Raw genomic sequence first — 18608 nt, 5'->3', positions numbered from 1 at the left:
AAGTTAAATTACTTTTCTGTTCTGCAGTGTAACTTTACAGCTCTGACTTAAGGTCACAGTTGTATCTAATTATTGTGAGCTTCTGTGACAATGAGAGCAAAAAAGTTCACTGGGTTTGCTTGTTCACCAGAAGTTCAGGACGAAGCAACAGCAAAACAAGGGATATTATGTCTTGCTACTTAAGGTTACTTACCTTGTCCACTTTAAGGATGGCAAGTTCATCATACCAAGCATCGTTGGAGACTGATCTTGGGGCTTCCATGCTTAACAGTGTTGGAGACTGATCTTGGGGCTTCCATGCTTAACTTGGCTACCCAAAAATGTTGGCTGAGAGAGCTTAGATCATGAAAATGTCAGAAGAAAGATCCTAGTACAGTTGTGTTAGAGCTTGACTGCTCAGCTGCTCAGTTCAACTCAATGGCACTTTTGGAGAACATGTCTTTTTAGAGAGAGCTATATGTTATTTAGGCAGAATCTCTCCCATTCCATGGTAAAATGTTGAAGGCTTCTTCCCACTGGAACATCAAGAAAGGGTGGCATGGGCATGACATAATTTCATGATGGTGAGAGATGCTAGATAAAAAGTGGTCCCTCTCTCCAAGCATCTTGTCATCACTCACTGTGAGAAGCTGGGCCCACGTTCTGTCTAAATATCATCATAAATACTGACAAATTAGGTATTAAATTGAATAAATATGTAATTGGATAAAGTCACACATTTCATTCCTATGTTTATACTATCTCTACATAACTTTTATGAAATGAAATTAGAGTTCATGACAAAACCAGTGCTGCTAGCACATGTCAGTATAAACTACTTGCATCAGTTCTGCCTGACATGTAGGGCACCTGTTGATTGTGATAAGTCATGAACTGTTTATGGGAAACGAATGGACCGGTTGAATGTATCAGTAATATAGTATACAAATATTTTGACCAGCATGAACCCTGGACTGGACATAGGTCAGGTGGAGGGTGCATTTGTGATGGGGCTGGGCTACTGGCTGACAGAGGAGTGTAAATATGACCCTAAGAGTGGACAGCTGCTGACCAATGACACATGGGTAAGTTAGAATGATGACTATTGCCCCAGTATTTTGGCCCAGGTTCTGTTTGTGTGCAATGTGAAAAAGGTAGCTTCATCCAGTTGTTTAAATTAAAATGTTTCAATTTTGTATAACATGGGACCTAATTGTGACTTGGAACAAGGTATCTTATTTCTGATTATTCATTCATATCCTTTGTCATTTGTAGACATCTGCATTTTTGCCTCTCACTGCAGGTCATACAAACTGGGATAACGTCGACTTTGTCAGTCATCACTATGCTGATAAAAAAGTTTAATTTAGGAAACAGAAAATAGTGTTTTAATTTTAATTGCCTGCCATGAATGTAGAGGATCATATAGTGTGACCCTTGCCCCCATACATTACAAGAATGCATGTGTTACATCTAGAGGTTTAAACTTGAATAACAAGATCAAGTAAAACCCACAACAAGAATTCAAGTTTCCAAAATATTTATCTATTTAAATAAATATAAAATCAAACAAAGTGATAGAATTAAAAATAACTTACAGTGTATGAAATCCTAGTATGTATTCCTAATAATTTTAATTATACTATCAATTTCTCACTAATATGGAAACTGTTTAAAAGTATTTTGCACAAAGCTTCTATGCTGCTTATATCTTACCATAATAACACCACTGAATTGAACACAATTATTAATCCAAATATTTTTACTTCAGTCTAATCTGGTGAATGAAGAACATCACTGAAGTCCTTGAATGTTTCCCATAGTCCGATGTAATTCTTTAAAATATTCAAATCTTTGAATATAATCACATAATCCCAAAGTACTGACTCTTTAAATCAATGATTATCCACTCAGCTATATCTAATGAATGTATAATTGTAAATCACTGTTTTCCTCTCAGTGACTCTTACAAACATTAGCATAACTCAACCAATGAATGTATAATTGTAAATCACTGTTTTCCTCTCAGTGACTCTTACAAACATTAGCATAATTCAACCAATGAATGTATAATTGTAAATCACTGTTTTCCTCTCAGTGACTCTTACAAACATTAGCATAACTCAACCAATGAATGTATAATTGTAAATCACTGTTTTCCTCTCAGTGACTCTTACAAACATTAGCATAATTCAACAGAAACAAATTAATGGTGTGTATGGTCATTATATAGTGCCCATTCACTTTTCAGATACACAATTTTTGATTCACAATAATTTATAAAATAATTTGAATCACATTATTCCCTTTCACAAGAGCATGGTCATTAACAACAAACAATCCTATTCTGAAAGTCAAATCTCACTGAGCCAGTAAAATGCTGGAACATTCGTTAACTCGGCACATAATCCATAACACACACGTGAATATATTCATGCATACATATAGACAGATACACACACACCCTTTTGCTACAAGTTATGTTTTGGTTAGTTTATTGGAAGCCCCAGTAGCAGTGGTTAAGACATTGGGTTTGTGATCAAAATGGAATGGGTTTGATTCCCACAATCAGATCAGCTACTGAGGTTTGTCCTTGGGGAAGTCACTTTACTCTAATTACATCAGCAAAATGTTATCTTTAGCATGTTGCTGTGCTATAAATCATAAAAGAAAAAATATGTCTGGATTTAATGACCAAAGAGGGAGTTTGTATGTATAACACACGAACTTACCAAAAATCAAGTCACTATGACCTTTATTTGATGCCATTTTGAATTTGGTATATTATAGCATGTAGGTAAGTTTCTCCAGTGTTGTTGGCTGCAGAGTCATTTAACTTTAGGTCTTTGTGAATATAGCACAGCTTTACAAAATGGATTCTTCCTGGGTTGATGGTTCTTCCTGGGGTTTTCCTGTGTTCCTCCTTCACCAGTTATACTGGTCACCATATATATCCTGTGCTGAAAAATGGCATTCAGCCCATTAACAGCAACCATATTAGGTCACTCCGACTTATGCATACCCCTTATTAATTGGTTCAGTTCTTCATTAGGTCATTTTCTAGAGTATAGTTAACTTCAGAATTCTGCGTATAGTTTGTGTGTGAATGTACCTTGGTGAGTACAGCATCTTGTCACCAAATGTGGGTGTTTGAGGCATGGTCATAATAACATGTATCTAGTTTTATACATGGTAAACTGCTTAATACTGTAGAGAAACAAAATTTTGTGTATGTGTCTAGAATAGGGAGTAATCTGAATCAGTTTTAGTGAGTATAATATTTTAGTGAATATAGTCGGCATAATATTTTAGTGAATATAGTCAGCATAATATTTTAGTGAATATAGTCAGCATAATATTTTAGTGAATATATAGTCAGCATAATATTTTAGTGAATATAGTCAGCATGATATTTTAGTGAATATATAGTCAGCATAATATTTTAGTGAATATAGTCAGCATGATATTTTAGTGAATATATAGTCAGCATAATATTTTAGTGAATATATAGTCAGCATAATATTTTAGTGAATATAGTCAGCATAATATTTTAGAGAATATAGTCGGCATAATATTTTAGTGAATATATAGTCAGCATAATATTTTAGTGAATATAGTCAGCATAATATTTTAGTGAATATATAGTTAGCATAATATTTTAGTGAATATAGTCAGCATAGTGAATATAGTCCGCAGACTAATTTTCAGTAACATTTAATGCTCACTAAATTTACATGACAAAATATATGTAAGATTGGAACACCGAAATCTGCCAGGACCAATAGTTCTGAAAGTGTGCAACCTGAATAGATGTAAATAACAATCATTTTACTATTGAAGAAGTGTACTTTTGGACACTTTAAGATTGGACTTTTGGACACTTTAAGATTGGACTTTTGGACTCTTCAAGATTGGACTTTTGGGTGGTATCTTCAAGATTGGGCAGTGATTTGTGTTATGTGCAGTTCAATAATTCCACGTCAGAGTAAAATGGTCGCACCCGTGTATATATCAGCTTGCATTAGGTAATGGTGATCAGGAATATATATTTTTGTCAGTTAATAGTTGGACATTATTTTACATCACTTGGATGCTGAACTACAATTTAATAATGCCAAAATATTTGATTAACAACACTTAATTAACTCCACATGAGCCAAAATACAGGCAACACCCTAAGATTTGTTATTAATACGGCACTTCCTCATTATTATTACGGCACTTCCTCATATGGTCTCATTTTTTATATGCAATTGTGCGTTTTAATGTAATTTCTCAAAATTTGTGCTGAAAATTAAACAATGAAACTTTATTCAAGTGTGCTGAAAATTCAACAGTGAAAATTCATTCAAGTGTGCGAAAATTCAAAAATGAAAATTCATTCAAGTGTGCCGAAAATTCAACAGTGTGCACTAAAATCAAACATCATATATTCAATCGCTACCTTTATGTCCATATTTAATCTCTGCATATTTGGAAAATCTCCCCCACCTTTTTTTAAATAAAATGGAGAATTGGCTGAATTATAACACTGTCCATGTTAGTCGTAGAGTATACCATCTTGCGGTAAGACTACCTTATTATGAAGCACATGATGCATGTAATTTTAATGTCACGTAAAATAAATGGGGTCAGTCATCTTATAGCAGAAAACGTATTATAATAAACGGTGCTGTAGTGGGGTTGTGTGGTATTATTTCATGAAAAAATCTTGCCAATAGAATATAATTGTATATAATCAGATTGTTCAAAAAATTTAAATTGTTAAAAAAAATCAGATTTTTCAGAATATTCGTATCTTGCTGTTGCTGTTAATTTTTGTGACACATTTTCTTGTATCTTTCCAAAAGATATCAGAACATAATTTTCTACAGATGGTCTGGAAATGGAATAAATAAAGCTCCACACTTGATTTTTGAAATTTAGAACTTTGTATTTTTCATATCTTGTGGAAAAGGTCTCAACGGCTTAAATTTAAGGTGTTCTTTAAGAGAAAATTTTAGAATTGTAAAAAACCAACAACCTTGACTGGTCAGCTACATAACCTTTGCATGTGTTAAAACCAGGATCTAACTCGTGACCGTATAGGTGCAGAGCAAGTATGTTGACACTGATGTACCGAATTTTAGATGATAGTATGTTTAATTTCATGCCTTAAGTTATGTTGGACAGATGTTAACTTTTTGTCAGGCCACCTTTACATGCATCCAATGATTCACACAATCTTCTGTCCACACCCTTTAAACCCTGTGTTTATCTCATAAATTTTTAAAACGGCATTATCATCTTATGTCTTGCATCTTTTATGATGTCAGAGAAAATATGTACTTTTTTATTTGGAAGTATTTATCTTCCTAACAATTTTATCAAATTTCAAACATTATAATATCTTTGCTTTTTGTCTTGAAAGATTTCATATTTGCATATCTCTGTTCCTAAATGTTTGTGCAGTTTTTTCCCATTGTATTTGTTTACCAAACTTGTTGTCAGCACAGCATAACCAGGGCTGTGCTGACATGCTACTAAATTCAATACAAACATGTTCGCCATCCACACAGCATAACCAGGATTGTGCTGACATGCTACTAAATTCAATACAAACATGTTCGCCATCCACACAGCATAACCAGGATTGTGCTGACATGCTACTAAATTCAATACAAACAGGATTGCCATCAACATTATGATCAATCTCAATGTTTTTTAGAGTAAAAGCTTCATGCTGAAGTTTTTTTGCTTTGACTTTGTAGTTAAGTAAAAGGCAGTCAACAAAAAGAGAGTCTATTATTTAATCTTAAATCTGTTTATAGTTTTTATTTTAATCCATTTGCTGTACTTATAATTGGTGGGGCTCTAGATAACTGAGTAGTTCAAGGCATCTAAACTTTTTACAGATTACTCATACATCTATTTGGTCTTGGCTCAATCAGTGTAGGTATGTTAGAAAGCTTTTCAGTAGCTTTCTATGTGCTGGTGGTACTTTTCTGTATCTTTCCAGGTTTTCCTGAAGCAGTATATTGGCCACCATGTATGTCATGTGTTACAAAATGGCATTTAACCCTACAAACTTAAAATTTATGTTAGATTATCACAAATGTTTCCTTCCAAGTTCCACTTGTTTTCAGGAATACAAGCTACCTCTACACAAAGACATACCAATAGACTTCAGGGTTCACCTACTTACGAATGCACCAAATCCTCTTGGAGTTCTTAGAGCAAAAGGTGGGTGCACCATGATACACTGTTAAATATGTTTATTTTTTAACGAATATTGCAGGGTAAAATCAGATGGCTATTTCATTTCAATTTACATGCATTAAGTTGACAGATTTCAGTGAAGTTCAGTTTTGTTTCCACTGTTACTAAGGACCATTATTTTTTAGCAGTAACATAAATTTATTGTATTAAAATTTCACACAAATTCAATATTTTTCTTCTGCAAAGCACAAGATATATGATTTCATGATTTGTTCATTTACACTTTACTACTTTGCCATCAACATAAATAATATCTCAGTAATATATATTTGTAACCAAATTTGTGAAACTTATAATTTGCAGTAGCAAAATTGAAAGTTAGTTTATTGTTTTATTTTTAGCATGTGGGGAACCTCCACTCTGTATGAGCTGTTCGGCAGTGTTTGCCCTGAAACATGCTATAGAAGCTGCCAGAAAGGAGATTGGGCAGGACGAATACTTTGAACTGAGTAGGTTATAACCTAATCATTCCATATATAATGGACCTCACATAAAATCAGTCCAATAATTTTACAAGCCTTTGCAAGAGATTGAAGAAATTATGTTATGAATTTGGTAAATTTTGTTTGAAATAAACACAGATGTAAGGGCTGTTCCAGTAAAACATATATCCCCCCCGGGGACGGCACATCAAAAAAACTTCTATAGGAGGTTGTGTTTCGAACTATTTTAATTCTGACAGTGGAAGGTTGGTTAGGAAAATCACTTCTGTTGTGGGTTGTGCTAACAAAATGAGAAATCGCTTTTGGGTTTGTCAGAAAGAAGAAAGAAAAAAAAACCCCGAATATATATTTAAACTCGCATCTACCCCCCTCCTAGCCGTCTAACGTGAATAAAACATTGGGTCAGAAAATGATGCCAGTACACGCGAGTGCACGTACTTTGTACAAATTCGCGTACTTTTAAAGCAGTGATACGCGTTCGGCAAATTACGTCAACGCCGCGGATATAAAAAATGTTCTTTGCACAGTATGCAATTTTTATTAAACTTTTAACTTTAACTTTAAAAGTGCATTTCACGACGTAATTCGCGCTGCCGCAGCTGTCCCACAACGCTTCATGCGACATCCAGATATCTGGATACTTCGGTTCAACATGAATGGCTGTTAAACGAAATTTGATTCATTCATTGGCCCTGGAACAGGCATTTTATGGAGTTTTAGCCTTACTTTCATCGTGGAAGTTTTACAAAGGCGTGTTTCCAATAAGGGCCATACAGGAAACCAAAATGGTTGAATCACAACACGGTTTGTCTTCAGACGATGTTTTTCAGTCGGCAAATACTGGCTGGTGATAGCTATGATGACAATGAATTTCATGTATATCGATCTGTTGGACATTGGAAAAATGTCACTGGAAATACCAGTGTGTGATTTTGAGCCCAAAATTGATGTTGAGTGCGAGTCCGATGTACATGTTGGATGGACAATACGCCAGTTATATTTATTAAATATACCCATGTCTAAACAAGCAGACTATGGGAATGTTGGACTTAAAACCCTAATACAGCATTATGGAAGTGAAAAATCTGGCATAAGAGGCAGCAAAACACTGATTCAAGGAAGTGAATCTTTGGCAGGGTTCATGTTAGTGAAAACTGACAGAGGTCTCAGAAATGCTTAAAATCACGCGTATTTGGATGCCAATTTTTTTTTATTTAGGCGGGCGGTAAAATTCAAATACTTGCCAGTCCTGCTTTGGTCTCCTGCATAGTGGAAAAATGTGTTGATCAGTTAGCTGTGATGATATTTACAATGACAGAATTTAGTGGTTGAAAGCCCCCCCCTCGTCACCATTATAAGAGTGCATCAAAAGAACATGCTGCAATAGCTAAGCGGCAAGATCAAAGTCTTTGACTGGCAGCTGGGTGTGACAAATCTACTGATATTTACAGTGCTTGAATTTAGAGGCAGAAATACTCAGAGATGTACATGTGGTCATTTATAACAGTACATCAAATAAACAACTTTAGCTTTCATTCTTGTGTTCATTTCCGAGTGTAACGGAATAAGCAGTGCACGTGACCTCGGAATCATGACATGTTGAGACATAGACTTGAATGAGTATTTTGGGGTTCAACGGCAAACTGAGGAAGATTGTGAGATTCAGGAGAGGGCTACAGTTGCTAGAACTGATAATTTGAAAGGGACATTAGCCAAGTGTATGAAAGTGTGTGATGCCTAGCTTAGTGCTTTGAATAAGACCTTCCTTGGATTGAAAAAATTCAGACTCACTCTGATGGACAAGCAAGAGCTATGTCAGTGTTATAAATATGGCAGTGTTATAAAGAATGAAGAAATTAAACTCTATGGCAACCAATAGTTACTATAATTGGCATAGTCTTCTGAGAGGGGACTGCAACTTTTCCTGATGGGACTCATATTTTTATCAAAATGGGAGCCATGGACACTTAGTTTTAAAATCCTAATGAGACCTCTGGTTCAAAACTTTTCTTTCTGGGACAGAGATATCCAAGAGAGAATGCCCATGGGGCCATACATGTGAGATGTTGAAAATTGCACAACAATAAAATACTAACCTGTCCAAGCTAGTTATGCATATGCGTTTCAGACAGCAGGCAATGAAAGGAGTTCACAGCACAGAATAATATTTTTACACCAAAGACGAGGATCATATTAAATTCAGAAACAATTAACAAGTTTATGCTCGTAGGGAACATCAGAGAATCCCCATACAACATAATTAAGTGTGTGTAGATCTCAAGCTGGCAGAACCACTGAGCAACAAAAGAATAAAAAGACAAACTTTTGGATCATATGCATATGTATGAATAATAAAGTACATGCTCTCTATGTGCAAAAATTAAATGACATTAAACATAAGAGACTGACTGATCTGTGTAAACTCAAAGCAAGATGGATAAAATTTGACCTGTTTATGTTTGGTTCTTCCATATATATAGATTATGGTGGTATTTTCTGCAGACCGTTTGGCACTTAGTTCCAAGCCATCATCTGGTATTTGTATTTGCAAAATGGATAACTAAAAAAGTATATTATCTAGTATAATACATTTTTAAACAGTATCATTAACTGATGATGAAATTGATGAAAAAATACTTGATGTCATTCTGATATATGGATTTTTTACTACACTACTAATCTGTTCATCCTGATTCTTTTTTTTTTAATCAAATCCTTTAGTTTTACTGGTACCAGCTTTTAATAAAATTGTAACTTCTATTTTCTTGCAATCTAAATATTTATAATGATGTGTTATTGTCAAAAGGTAAAATGTGCTTAGTGCTGTAAAATCTAAAACTATTAATTTGCAATGGATTAAAGTAAAAAGTGGACAGATTTTGTTGTTGTTGTTGTGGGGTTTAACGCCATTTTACAGCACACAATAGACTATATATGGCGGCCAGTATTAATGGTGGAGGAAGAACCCGGGAAAACCACGGAAAGAACCACCGACCCACGAGAAGCTACTGGCAAGCTTTCTCACATACCCACATTGGCTGAATCTTAGACTCGAACTGACACAGGCAGAGGTGAGATGGCAGTGATCCGTAACGAAGAGCACTTTAGACCACTCGGCCACTCGGTGCCCCCAAAAAGTGGACAGAAGTTATTGCCATATTACAGTGCTGTTAGAAACAACAGAATAGTTGTACAAGATGTATTTTGCACAAAGTTGTAGAACTAGCACTCGTATTGTCACCACATATTCTACTTAAATAATTATATCATTATTTCTGTATATTCCTATCAGTATTTTCCCAGTGGTAGTAATTTTCTGATCTGATGTTCATTTCTTGTGCAATTTTTACACATCAAGACTTCTCACCGTATCATTAAAAAACAATGTAATCTGCACCAAATTTAGTTGTTTGAGAAGAAATTAATTTTTTTAAACCCAAAAATCACTGAAGCTACGAGTTCTTGCATTAAAGTCTCACATTAAATAATATTTGAAGTAGCCACGATAGTAGTTTAGGATGCAACTGTACCAATTTCACCTTTGGTATATCCAAATCTTGAATGTGATGGAGGAACATAGCTCCAAAATAAACACATCAATTTTAGAACCTGTTCATTGATTATGAATCAAGTATCCGAGTCCAACTGAATTGCTAGAAATTTTTAAATTCTTTTGACAACATCATAATTAGCTGTCAAATATGGAGTAAGCCTATAGTCTTTATGCCATCCCAACCATGACCCCACCACAACCACGTGACCATGCCCAATGACCTCACAGTAATAATCGCTATACAACTAGAGATGACATCTCTTCGAGAATTTTGATTTCATTAGAGCTGTAACAGAGTGGAACAGTAAGAAAGAGTGACAGATATTTAAGTGTTATGGAGATATTTAACAATGGCTATTCCCACCACCACCACTTCCTCATTGGAGATCACACACACACAAAACTTAAGAGTACATCCTGAAATCCTGGCAGCATCCCTGCAGAGGAGATAACTTGATTATTCAATTTTATTGGTCTCTGGTTATCCCATGGTATTTCTGTTACTTGAACATTATCTTACAGTGTGTCCATTCAGCATGGTCGAAAAAGGCTTACAACCATTGAGTTATTCAAGGACTCCCATTACTATAGATGTGAAAGAACGAGAACCATACTATAAATCAGTGAAGATAAAATAGAGTATATATCTGTTTGACTGTCCCTGATTGGTTGATAATGAAAGTAAGATTTTAGTAAAAACAATCTTTTGAGAGCTTGTCCTACTTGTAACCGAAAAAAGTGAGGGACATTGTTTTATTAACATAATTTCCATCCCTTTACAGACCTGAGTTTGGACGACTCATTACTGAAATCAGCAGCTGACTCTTTGGTGCAGTATTGAAAGCACACATTTCAAATTTGTATAGATCCAGAAAATGGTGCGGCTGTTATGGGTTGTTTTCTTCACTAAAGCTGTCGCCATAGATGTGTCTATACTGATATAAATTTAATCATGAGCACTCAAAATTTTAAGTTACTAAATTTTAATATCGTGGTGTTTGCACAAATTTACAGTGGGAACTGAATTAGTGCAGAGTCCTGAACTCTTGAGTTTTGTGCAGAAATATGGAATCCAAGCAGAATATATCTAGAAATGTATAGGTTTTTAATCTTGAATTTAGTCTCCCCATTGTGTTTCACACTGATATGCATATTCACAGAACACTTGTATAGTAGTAGGAAAAGTAAGTGAGAAATTTAGATACATATCATAAACAAGACAAACAGTATGTGGGGGGAGAAGATCATTAGAACAGGCTGGAATGGAGAAGTATAATAAAAACAATAATGAGTAGAAGTGTGCCTCCTTTTTATGTGTGCAACATTATTTTCTTAGCTTCAGTAAGAAATTTCATCAAAAGGAAGACAATAAAGGGTGTACAGTTAACTAAACCAATATGAATTTAGTTACTTAAAAGCTGTATCAAATTGATTTTAACCTTCTGGTCTGTTTCTGTCCATTCTGGTGATATGTCCACTAAATCAGTATGGTTGGAAAAAATATTTGGCAAATTTAAAAAATTAAAAATCTTTTGGCAGATTATGATTATACCCTACTTCTGCCTGAGAGATGTGAATAATTTTATTTCTTGGTTTTTTGATTGTAGTTGTTGCTCAATTCAAATGCATCATTGAAAAACATTGATGCATTCTCATACTTTGTTCCAAATATTTATTACAGATGCATATCATCAGATATTGGTGAATGTAGCTTGAATAAGTTATAACAGTTCTAGTTGGAACAATGAACATTGTTAAGAGAAAATTTAAGTGAGCTAAAATGTAAACTTTTCAGCAGTGTGTGATGCAGGATTGCTCAAGACTTTTCCATCTCATATGCTCACCATGAAAAATCCGTTTGCACCAACTGATGATGACTTTTAGGTAACTGTCAGAAAGGCATAATTGATGATATTCTATGGTCTACAAAAATTACTTGAGTCAAAAGTTGTAAACTCGTACAGCTGTGGCAAAAATGATTGACTAGTACCTTTGCTGCTGTTGCTACAGTTGATTAGTTGGTTGATTCAGTGTGGTTTGATTTTGGGTTTTTTGGTGATTTTTTAACAATATATAAAGTGGAGGAAGGACCCCGAAAGACCACCAACCTAAATTGGTTGATCTGTGACACAAACTCACTCTGTGAGATGTTTAAGTGATGTAAAAGCAGGCACCTTAGTACACTTGGGCACATGGAGCCTCTGTTGATTTGATGTTTATCTCCAACAGCTGAAGCCATTTAGACATGAGCTCTCGGGGTTTCAGTAGATCACTATGGCCTTACACCATTTTCAGATGAAGAGAATCTATATATGGCAGCCAGTTTTACTGCTGAAGAAAATCCAAGTCCTTTTGAGACACCAAACACCACTTATGTAGAACCACTGACCTTCCACAAGTAACTGGCAACATTCTCATTAGCACATTGGAGGCAAGTAATCACATGACAAGCATCTTGTACCACTGCCATGGAAGCCCCTCAGATCTGTATCACAAGACAAGCATCTTATACCACTCTGCCATGAAAGCCCCTCAGGCCATAGGTATAAGTCTCATATGAAAGACTAGAAGTGGGAGATGGAACCTGTGACAACTGGATTGAAAGTGCATAATGTTACTGCTAGGCAATCAGTGATGATGCTGCTGTTGACAATGCAGTTAATTGCAATGACATTGATTTTATGAGTGCTCTGGGAAAAATGATTCCTTGACTTACATCCATTTTTTTAAAATCTATGATATAAAAATGTTTGACTTGCTATATTTTGTTATAACTTTATTTTAGTCTTGCAACAAGGCGTAAAAATAAGACATCAGTAACTGAAAAAGATGTTCTTACAAGAAATGATATAGTGTAAAAGTAGACAAATGATGCAACATCACTTCCACAGGTATCATTGTTATTTCTTCTCTGACAAATCATAAAAGTTTACCAAAACATATATTGGAAAAAATAATAACAATGAATCATAGAATCTGACCACACATTTAAAGCAATACAAGATTTAACTATTATTCTAATCAAAAGCAGCATGCCTGAGAACAAAGAAAAATAGCAAGACATATATATCACTTTAGGAAACACAGAGTTTAGTAAGGATACAAATTCATGATTTCTGTATTAGAATGGAAATATCTATTATAAAATCTGTATTCATGGATGTTAAATTAGTAGGTATTAAGGAACTGATCAATGACATCTACAAATAATAAGCCACCATGAAAATCTGTGATTTCACAGTATCAGAGACATACTTGGCTGACAGAAAAACAAACAAAAGGACAAAAGACTGATTATAATGAATGAATATAAATAAAAATATGCAGTAGTTTATATGATGTATATGAATTCAGTAGATTACCTCCAGCCAGCTGTCATTTAAATCGCTTCTGTCCCCAACCCAATATTAAAATCGCTTCTACTGCCCACTAACCCATAGCCAGAAATTATGTTTAAAATGTACTTCTGTAGGGGGCAGTGTTTCTCGATTAAAACACATCTGACGGTGGATCATAATTTTTTTAAATTGCTTCTGTTGTGGGTTGGTTGAATTTGAAAGTGCCTTCCCTCTGGGGGGTATATGTTTTACTGGAACAGCCCTAAGATTCTGTTTATTGCATGAAAAATGCTGATTTTATTGACCAGACTGCAAATTAACTGTAGTGAAATGACTTTGAAATACATTCAGATTCCTCAATCTTTATGCCTTCACTCATCTTTGCTAGCTAAGGTTCCTGTATGTTAACCCTATCTACACCTTGCCTGATTGATCAGATATTTCAGTGCTTTGTCTTAGCAACATGTTGGATTTCATGAGTTACCTCCCTTAGCATGCAGTGTTGGCTAACCAATAACTTGTAACAGCAGTGCATTGTACATCATCCGAAAATGGTGGAGGCAGTTAACTTCAAAAGGATACCTTGTAAGTTGAACATCAAAAGTATGGCTACGTACCAGAGAGAAGCCATTACAGGCATATTTGAGGGAATGGATGTATTTGTATAAACACGGATTGTCAGTGGAAAGTTGCTTATTTATGAGTCCATTCCATTTGTGTGTTTACTTTATCTAGATCATCTAGGATTAGTGTTCATATTTGAAGAATTTTATTTTGATTGGATATAGTGGTTTGCATGCACATCCAGTCAAATTCACAGACCTGAAGCATAGAAATATCTGATCGATCTGGCAAGGACTACATATCGGAACCTTGTCTAGCGAAGATGGCCTTCCCTTTGCATGATTTCATGACATTGTTATGAGGTGATAAGATGTTACCCCAGTTTTATATATATATATATATATATATATATATATATATATATATATATATATATGTGTGTGTGTGTGTGTGCAGCATTGGTATATTAATGTAGATAACACAGTAGTTATTTTCTGTGTTTTAGTGATTATTTTTATATAGCTCATCTCGTATTTTCAGCTTATGGTATGGTCATGTGTCAAGTTTTGTCCACAGTCCAGTCATAATTGTTATTTTCAAATTTTTCTTGAAATCCTCTTGACCAATTTGCACATGATTTTACAGAAAACATGGTGATATCAAAGCCATTAAGATTTGTTCATTGGGTGCCAATTCATCATCTTGTGTGGATACCATTACTACAAATATAAAAACATCATCTCAAAAAACACTATTAGATATACCAGTAGCAGCCATTACTAGAGACTGACAAAATCTTGAAAGGAAAACTTATCAAAAACCATTCAACAGAATTAGACAAAATATGGCAGTGAGATTAATACAAATGTTGTTGATCCACTATCAGATATGGCCACCATTACTTTAACAACTTCTCTCCAAAACCACAGAATTTGAGCAATTTTGACGAAAGGCAAAACATGCCCAGCCTCCAGTACAGATGGCAGGTCCAACTTTATTGACTCATCTGCTAGGGAATATTATCCTACTTCGAAGGACACACAATGTGATGACTACTTCCATGCTACTTGGAATGTTGTACACAGATATGAAAGCTTTTCCAGATGAGATCAATGCATGCAGTGAGAAGTCAACACATGCAATGAGAGGTCAACACATGCAGTGATGACAGCGAAAACCCTGCTCTGATGATTCATGATGATTTTACCATGGAGATTTTGGAATTTAATTTGAAGGCTGTGGTGGAAGAAATACATAAAATCTTAACTCTGTTTCATTGCCCATCTCCTCCATCTAAAGCCGCAAATACAAAGTTCATGCTTGAGTAGATGTTAAGGATGAGAATGTCAATCATTTTATCTTCTTGTGCAGTCAGCAAAATTGGCAAGATTTTTGGCTGTCTTTTGGACAAAATGAGGTACCCTTCCAGCTTGTCTTACCTACTCTCCCACCTTTTCATCTCCGACAGTTTCTTCTGAAAAGTAGATGCTGAGATATAGGTAGCAGTATTCATCTCATCAAGAGCAAACTCCAATATGACAAGGCTTCAAACAGCACAGATTAGGAGGTAATTTAATATGGAGGAAGGAAATGAAGTTTCTCTTTCACCAAGAATCCCAACAATTGCCAATGAGCCGGTAATCTCATTGCCTACAGGGTATCTACTAGTCTGCTCCTTTCTGTCTTGCTTGATCAGCATTTCTCTAACAATGAATGGGTGATGGGTGATCAGATTAGTTTCAAAGGGGCTTCAGATTTAGTTTGTCTGGCCCTCTCTTCTTTCATGGCCCCCTTCAATGATAGAGATTCCAACAGCTCCTACCCAGTCACATTGTTGCTTTCCATATGTGTGGTGGAGAGAGTTTGCAAGCGCAAGGGATTTCAGTCTACGTCTTTGCTGCAACTGTTCTGATAACAAGAGTCATTCAGAAAATCATGGATGAGACTTACAAAGTCACTCAGATACATCATCTCCTACATCTTCTTTACACCTCGATCTTGTAAGATGAGTAAGAAGAACCTAGCATAGAAAAGAGCTTGAACCTTCAGTTGTGGAGTGAATCTCACAAGCAAGAAGGCCCTCCACATTTAAAGGCTACAGAGGAAATTGGCTAATATTCAGGAATAACATTGTCCCTATGGAAACCCACATCTTTCAGATGGCTAACATTTTTATCTGGCTCTTAAGTATATATTGCCTGATAATGTCTGACACATTCAGGCATTATTGTAAAGCAAACAGGCCATGACAACACACATGTGACAGAAGAAAGAGGTTAGCTTAGGACAGATTATGAGATTTGCTAAATTTGATCAGGAGATTTTACTTCAAATCAGGAGGAATTTCATCAGCCAAATTTTTAGCATTCCTGGATTGTATTTGTCGCAGACTGCACTGTTGATCTCAACACATAGAAATGATGTATCATCATGTTTGGATCCAGGTTTCCTCTGGAGTAACCCTGAATTTTCATAAAGAGAAAATGTTCTTTCAGTGCCTGCATTGGAATGTGGTAGTATTATACAACTTACTTGAGTCCACCAAGAAGTTTAAATTGATTCCTGTCTGTGGGTAGATTCAGTTTGCTCACTGCCTGCCAGAACTGCTCAAAATTGCTGCTAACAAGGCTTCATTTTGGAAGTTCTCAAAAATTGCCTTCATAACCCCAGATGGCCAAGTGGTCTAAGGTGTTAATCGTTACAGATTGCACACATCTCACCCCTGTCCACATCAGTTCGAGACTCAGCTTGACCATCGTATATATCTAAAGAAGATTTCCACTAGCTTCCTTTGGGTCAGTGGTTCTTCCTGGGGTCTACCTAAGTTCTTCCTTCACCAAATATGCTGTCCACCATGTATAGCCTATCATGTGCTGAAAAATGGAGTTAAACCCAACAATCCATTAACATCTTTAATCCTTTCCTAATTACTACTAATCATATGTTTAAGGCTTGTTTGTGTTGAATTAGTAATTAAAGTGTCATGCTTGTACAAGTCTGTTCACATTCACATGATCACATTAAGTCTGTACCTTAAATATACTATATTTAAAGCAAGGTGTGAAAAAAAATAGAAATTTTTTTGTTCCAGAATAACATAAATAATGATTTAGTAATTAAAAGATATGAATGAGTGACAGGAACCAGCTCACATTTTGAAAGGAAAACTCTTCTGGCTTAAAGGTTTACTTTGCAACAAGGATCTGTCTGACCTGCAGGCTAGCTTGGACTCAAAGAGGCTCAAGTCACTTGCATGTTTTCCAAAGTCGAATTTTTCATTGGTTTTGACATAGCTCAATTCAGAGAATCTCAAACTCTTAACCAGAACTTCTTTTAAGCTGATATCTTACAGACATGCTTTCTGAAACCACAAGTCTTTGCATGCAGGGTTAGTGAGTTAAATGCCTTTTCAGTGGATCCAAACTATCTCCACTTCAGATCAGATGGTTCTTTAGTTCTAATAACACAACCAGGTTTCACAGGTAAGAACCAGTTACCATCTGTGCAGCAAACAAAAGGTGGTCATCAAGTAATTTCAGAAGACCACTAAATATATCTTTTGTTAAGTAAGTATTTTATGTTTACTGGCTCTCTCTGATAAATATCTTGCCTGGGTGTTGGCATCCCGCTCAAAGTTTCCTTGCATATTATTTTGTAGGCTTCAGTATCAACACTTTAATTTTTATCAGATGGCTCAGTGTCTTTCACAATATCAGCCATAGTGGAAGCTTAATCATCCCACTTCAGTGACAGTTTTAGATTGCAACCTGAAAAGCAGTTAACATACACAAAGCAAATTCATCATCTCTAAGGTACTGACCATTTAATTTTTGGGGAATTTTCTTTTGAGCTGAAATTTTTTGCTTTTTTTATCTCAGGATAATTCATATTTTTCCAAATAGTAAAATGGATATAACTGTGTGTTATTTTCCTTTAAATCAGAGCAAGATATTTTTTCCAGGTATTGACAGATGGAAATTAAACAAAAATGTGTCAGGTCGCTGCTCAAGAATTGTAGATCCATAATATAATTGCAGTATACTGTGGGATGTATTACAGTATGTTGAGAAATAGCACCGTACACAATTTTTTGTGGTACCCAGCTATACCACATTCAGACATTACCCCAAACAAATTACTACACATATTACCCACTGCATACATTACAGGGGCCCTGAGTGGCCGAGTGGTTTAAAGCGCTCACTGTTCTGGATCACTGCTATCTCACCTCTGTCTGCGTGGGTTCGAGTCGAAGGCTCAGCTAGCGTGGGTACATGGGAAAGCCTGCCAGTAGCCTCTCGTGGGTTGCTGGTTCTTCCCTGGGTTTTCCAGGGTTCTTCTTCCACCAATTTTACTGGCCGCCATGTATAGCCTATCTTGTGCTGAAAAATGGCGTTAAACCCTATAACAACAACAAAGCATACATTACAATACATTACCCAGCATTATAACACAGTCATTATCCTACACAGG

At 35.5% G+C, this 18608-nt stretch overlaps 1 protein-coding gene across 1 annotated transcript in view; it reads left to right on the top strand.

Moving 5' to 3' along the window:
• Window positions 1–18608, top strand: part of LOC149792517 (uncharacterized) — a 155811-nt gene that overhangs the window by 125835 nt on the left and 11368 nt on the right. Inside the window, exons 29-31 of the mRNA XM_089971138.1 lie at window positions 941–1064; window positions 6105–6201; window positions 6579–6686. Of these exons, the coding sequence (XP_089827264.1) occupies window positions 941–1064; window positions 6105–6201; window positions 6579–6686 (329 nt within the window). The remainder of the gene's footprint in view (window positions 1–940; window positions 1065–6104; window positions 6202–6578; window positions 6687–18608) is intronic.

Source organism: Sinohyriopsis cumingii, chromosome 9, assembly GCF_028554795.1.
Source record: "Sinohyriopsis cumingii isolate HCF-2022 chromosome 9, ASM2855479v2, whole genome shotgun sequence".
Taxonomy (NCBI): Eukaryota; Metazoa; Mollusca; class Bivalvia; order Unionida; family Unionidae; genus Sinohyriopsis; species Sinohyriopsis cumingii.
This window is presented reverse-complemented; position numbering and strand designations above follow the sequence as displayed.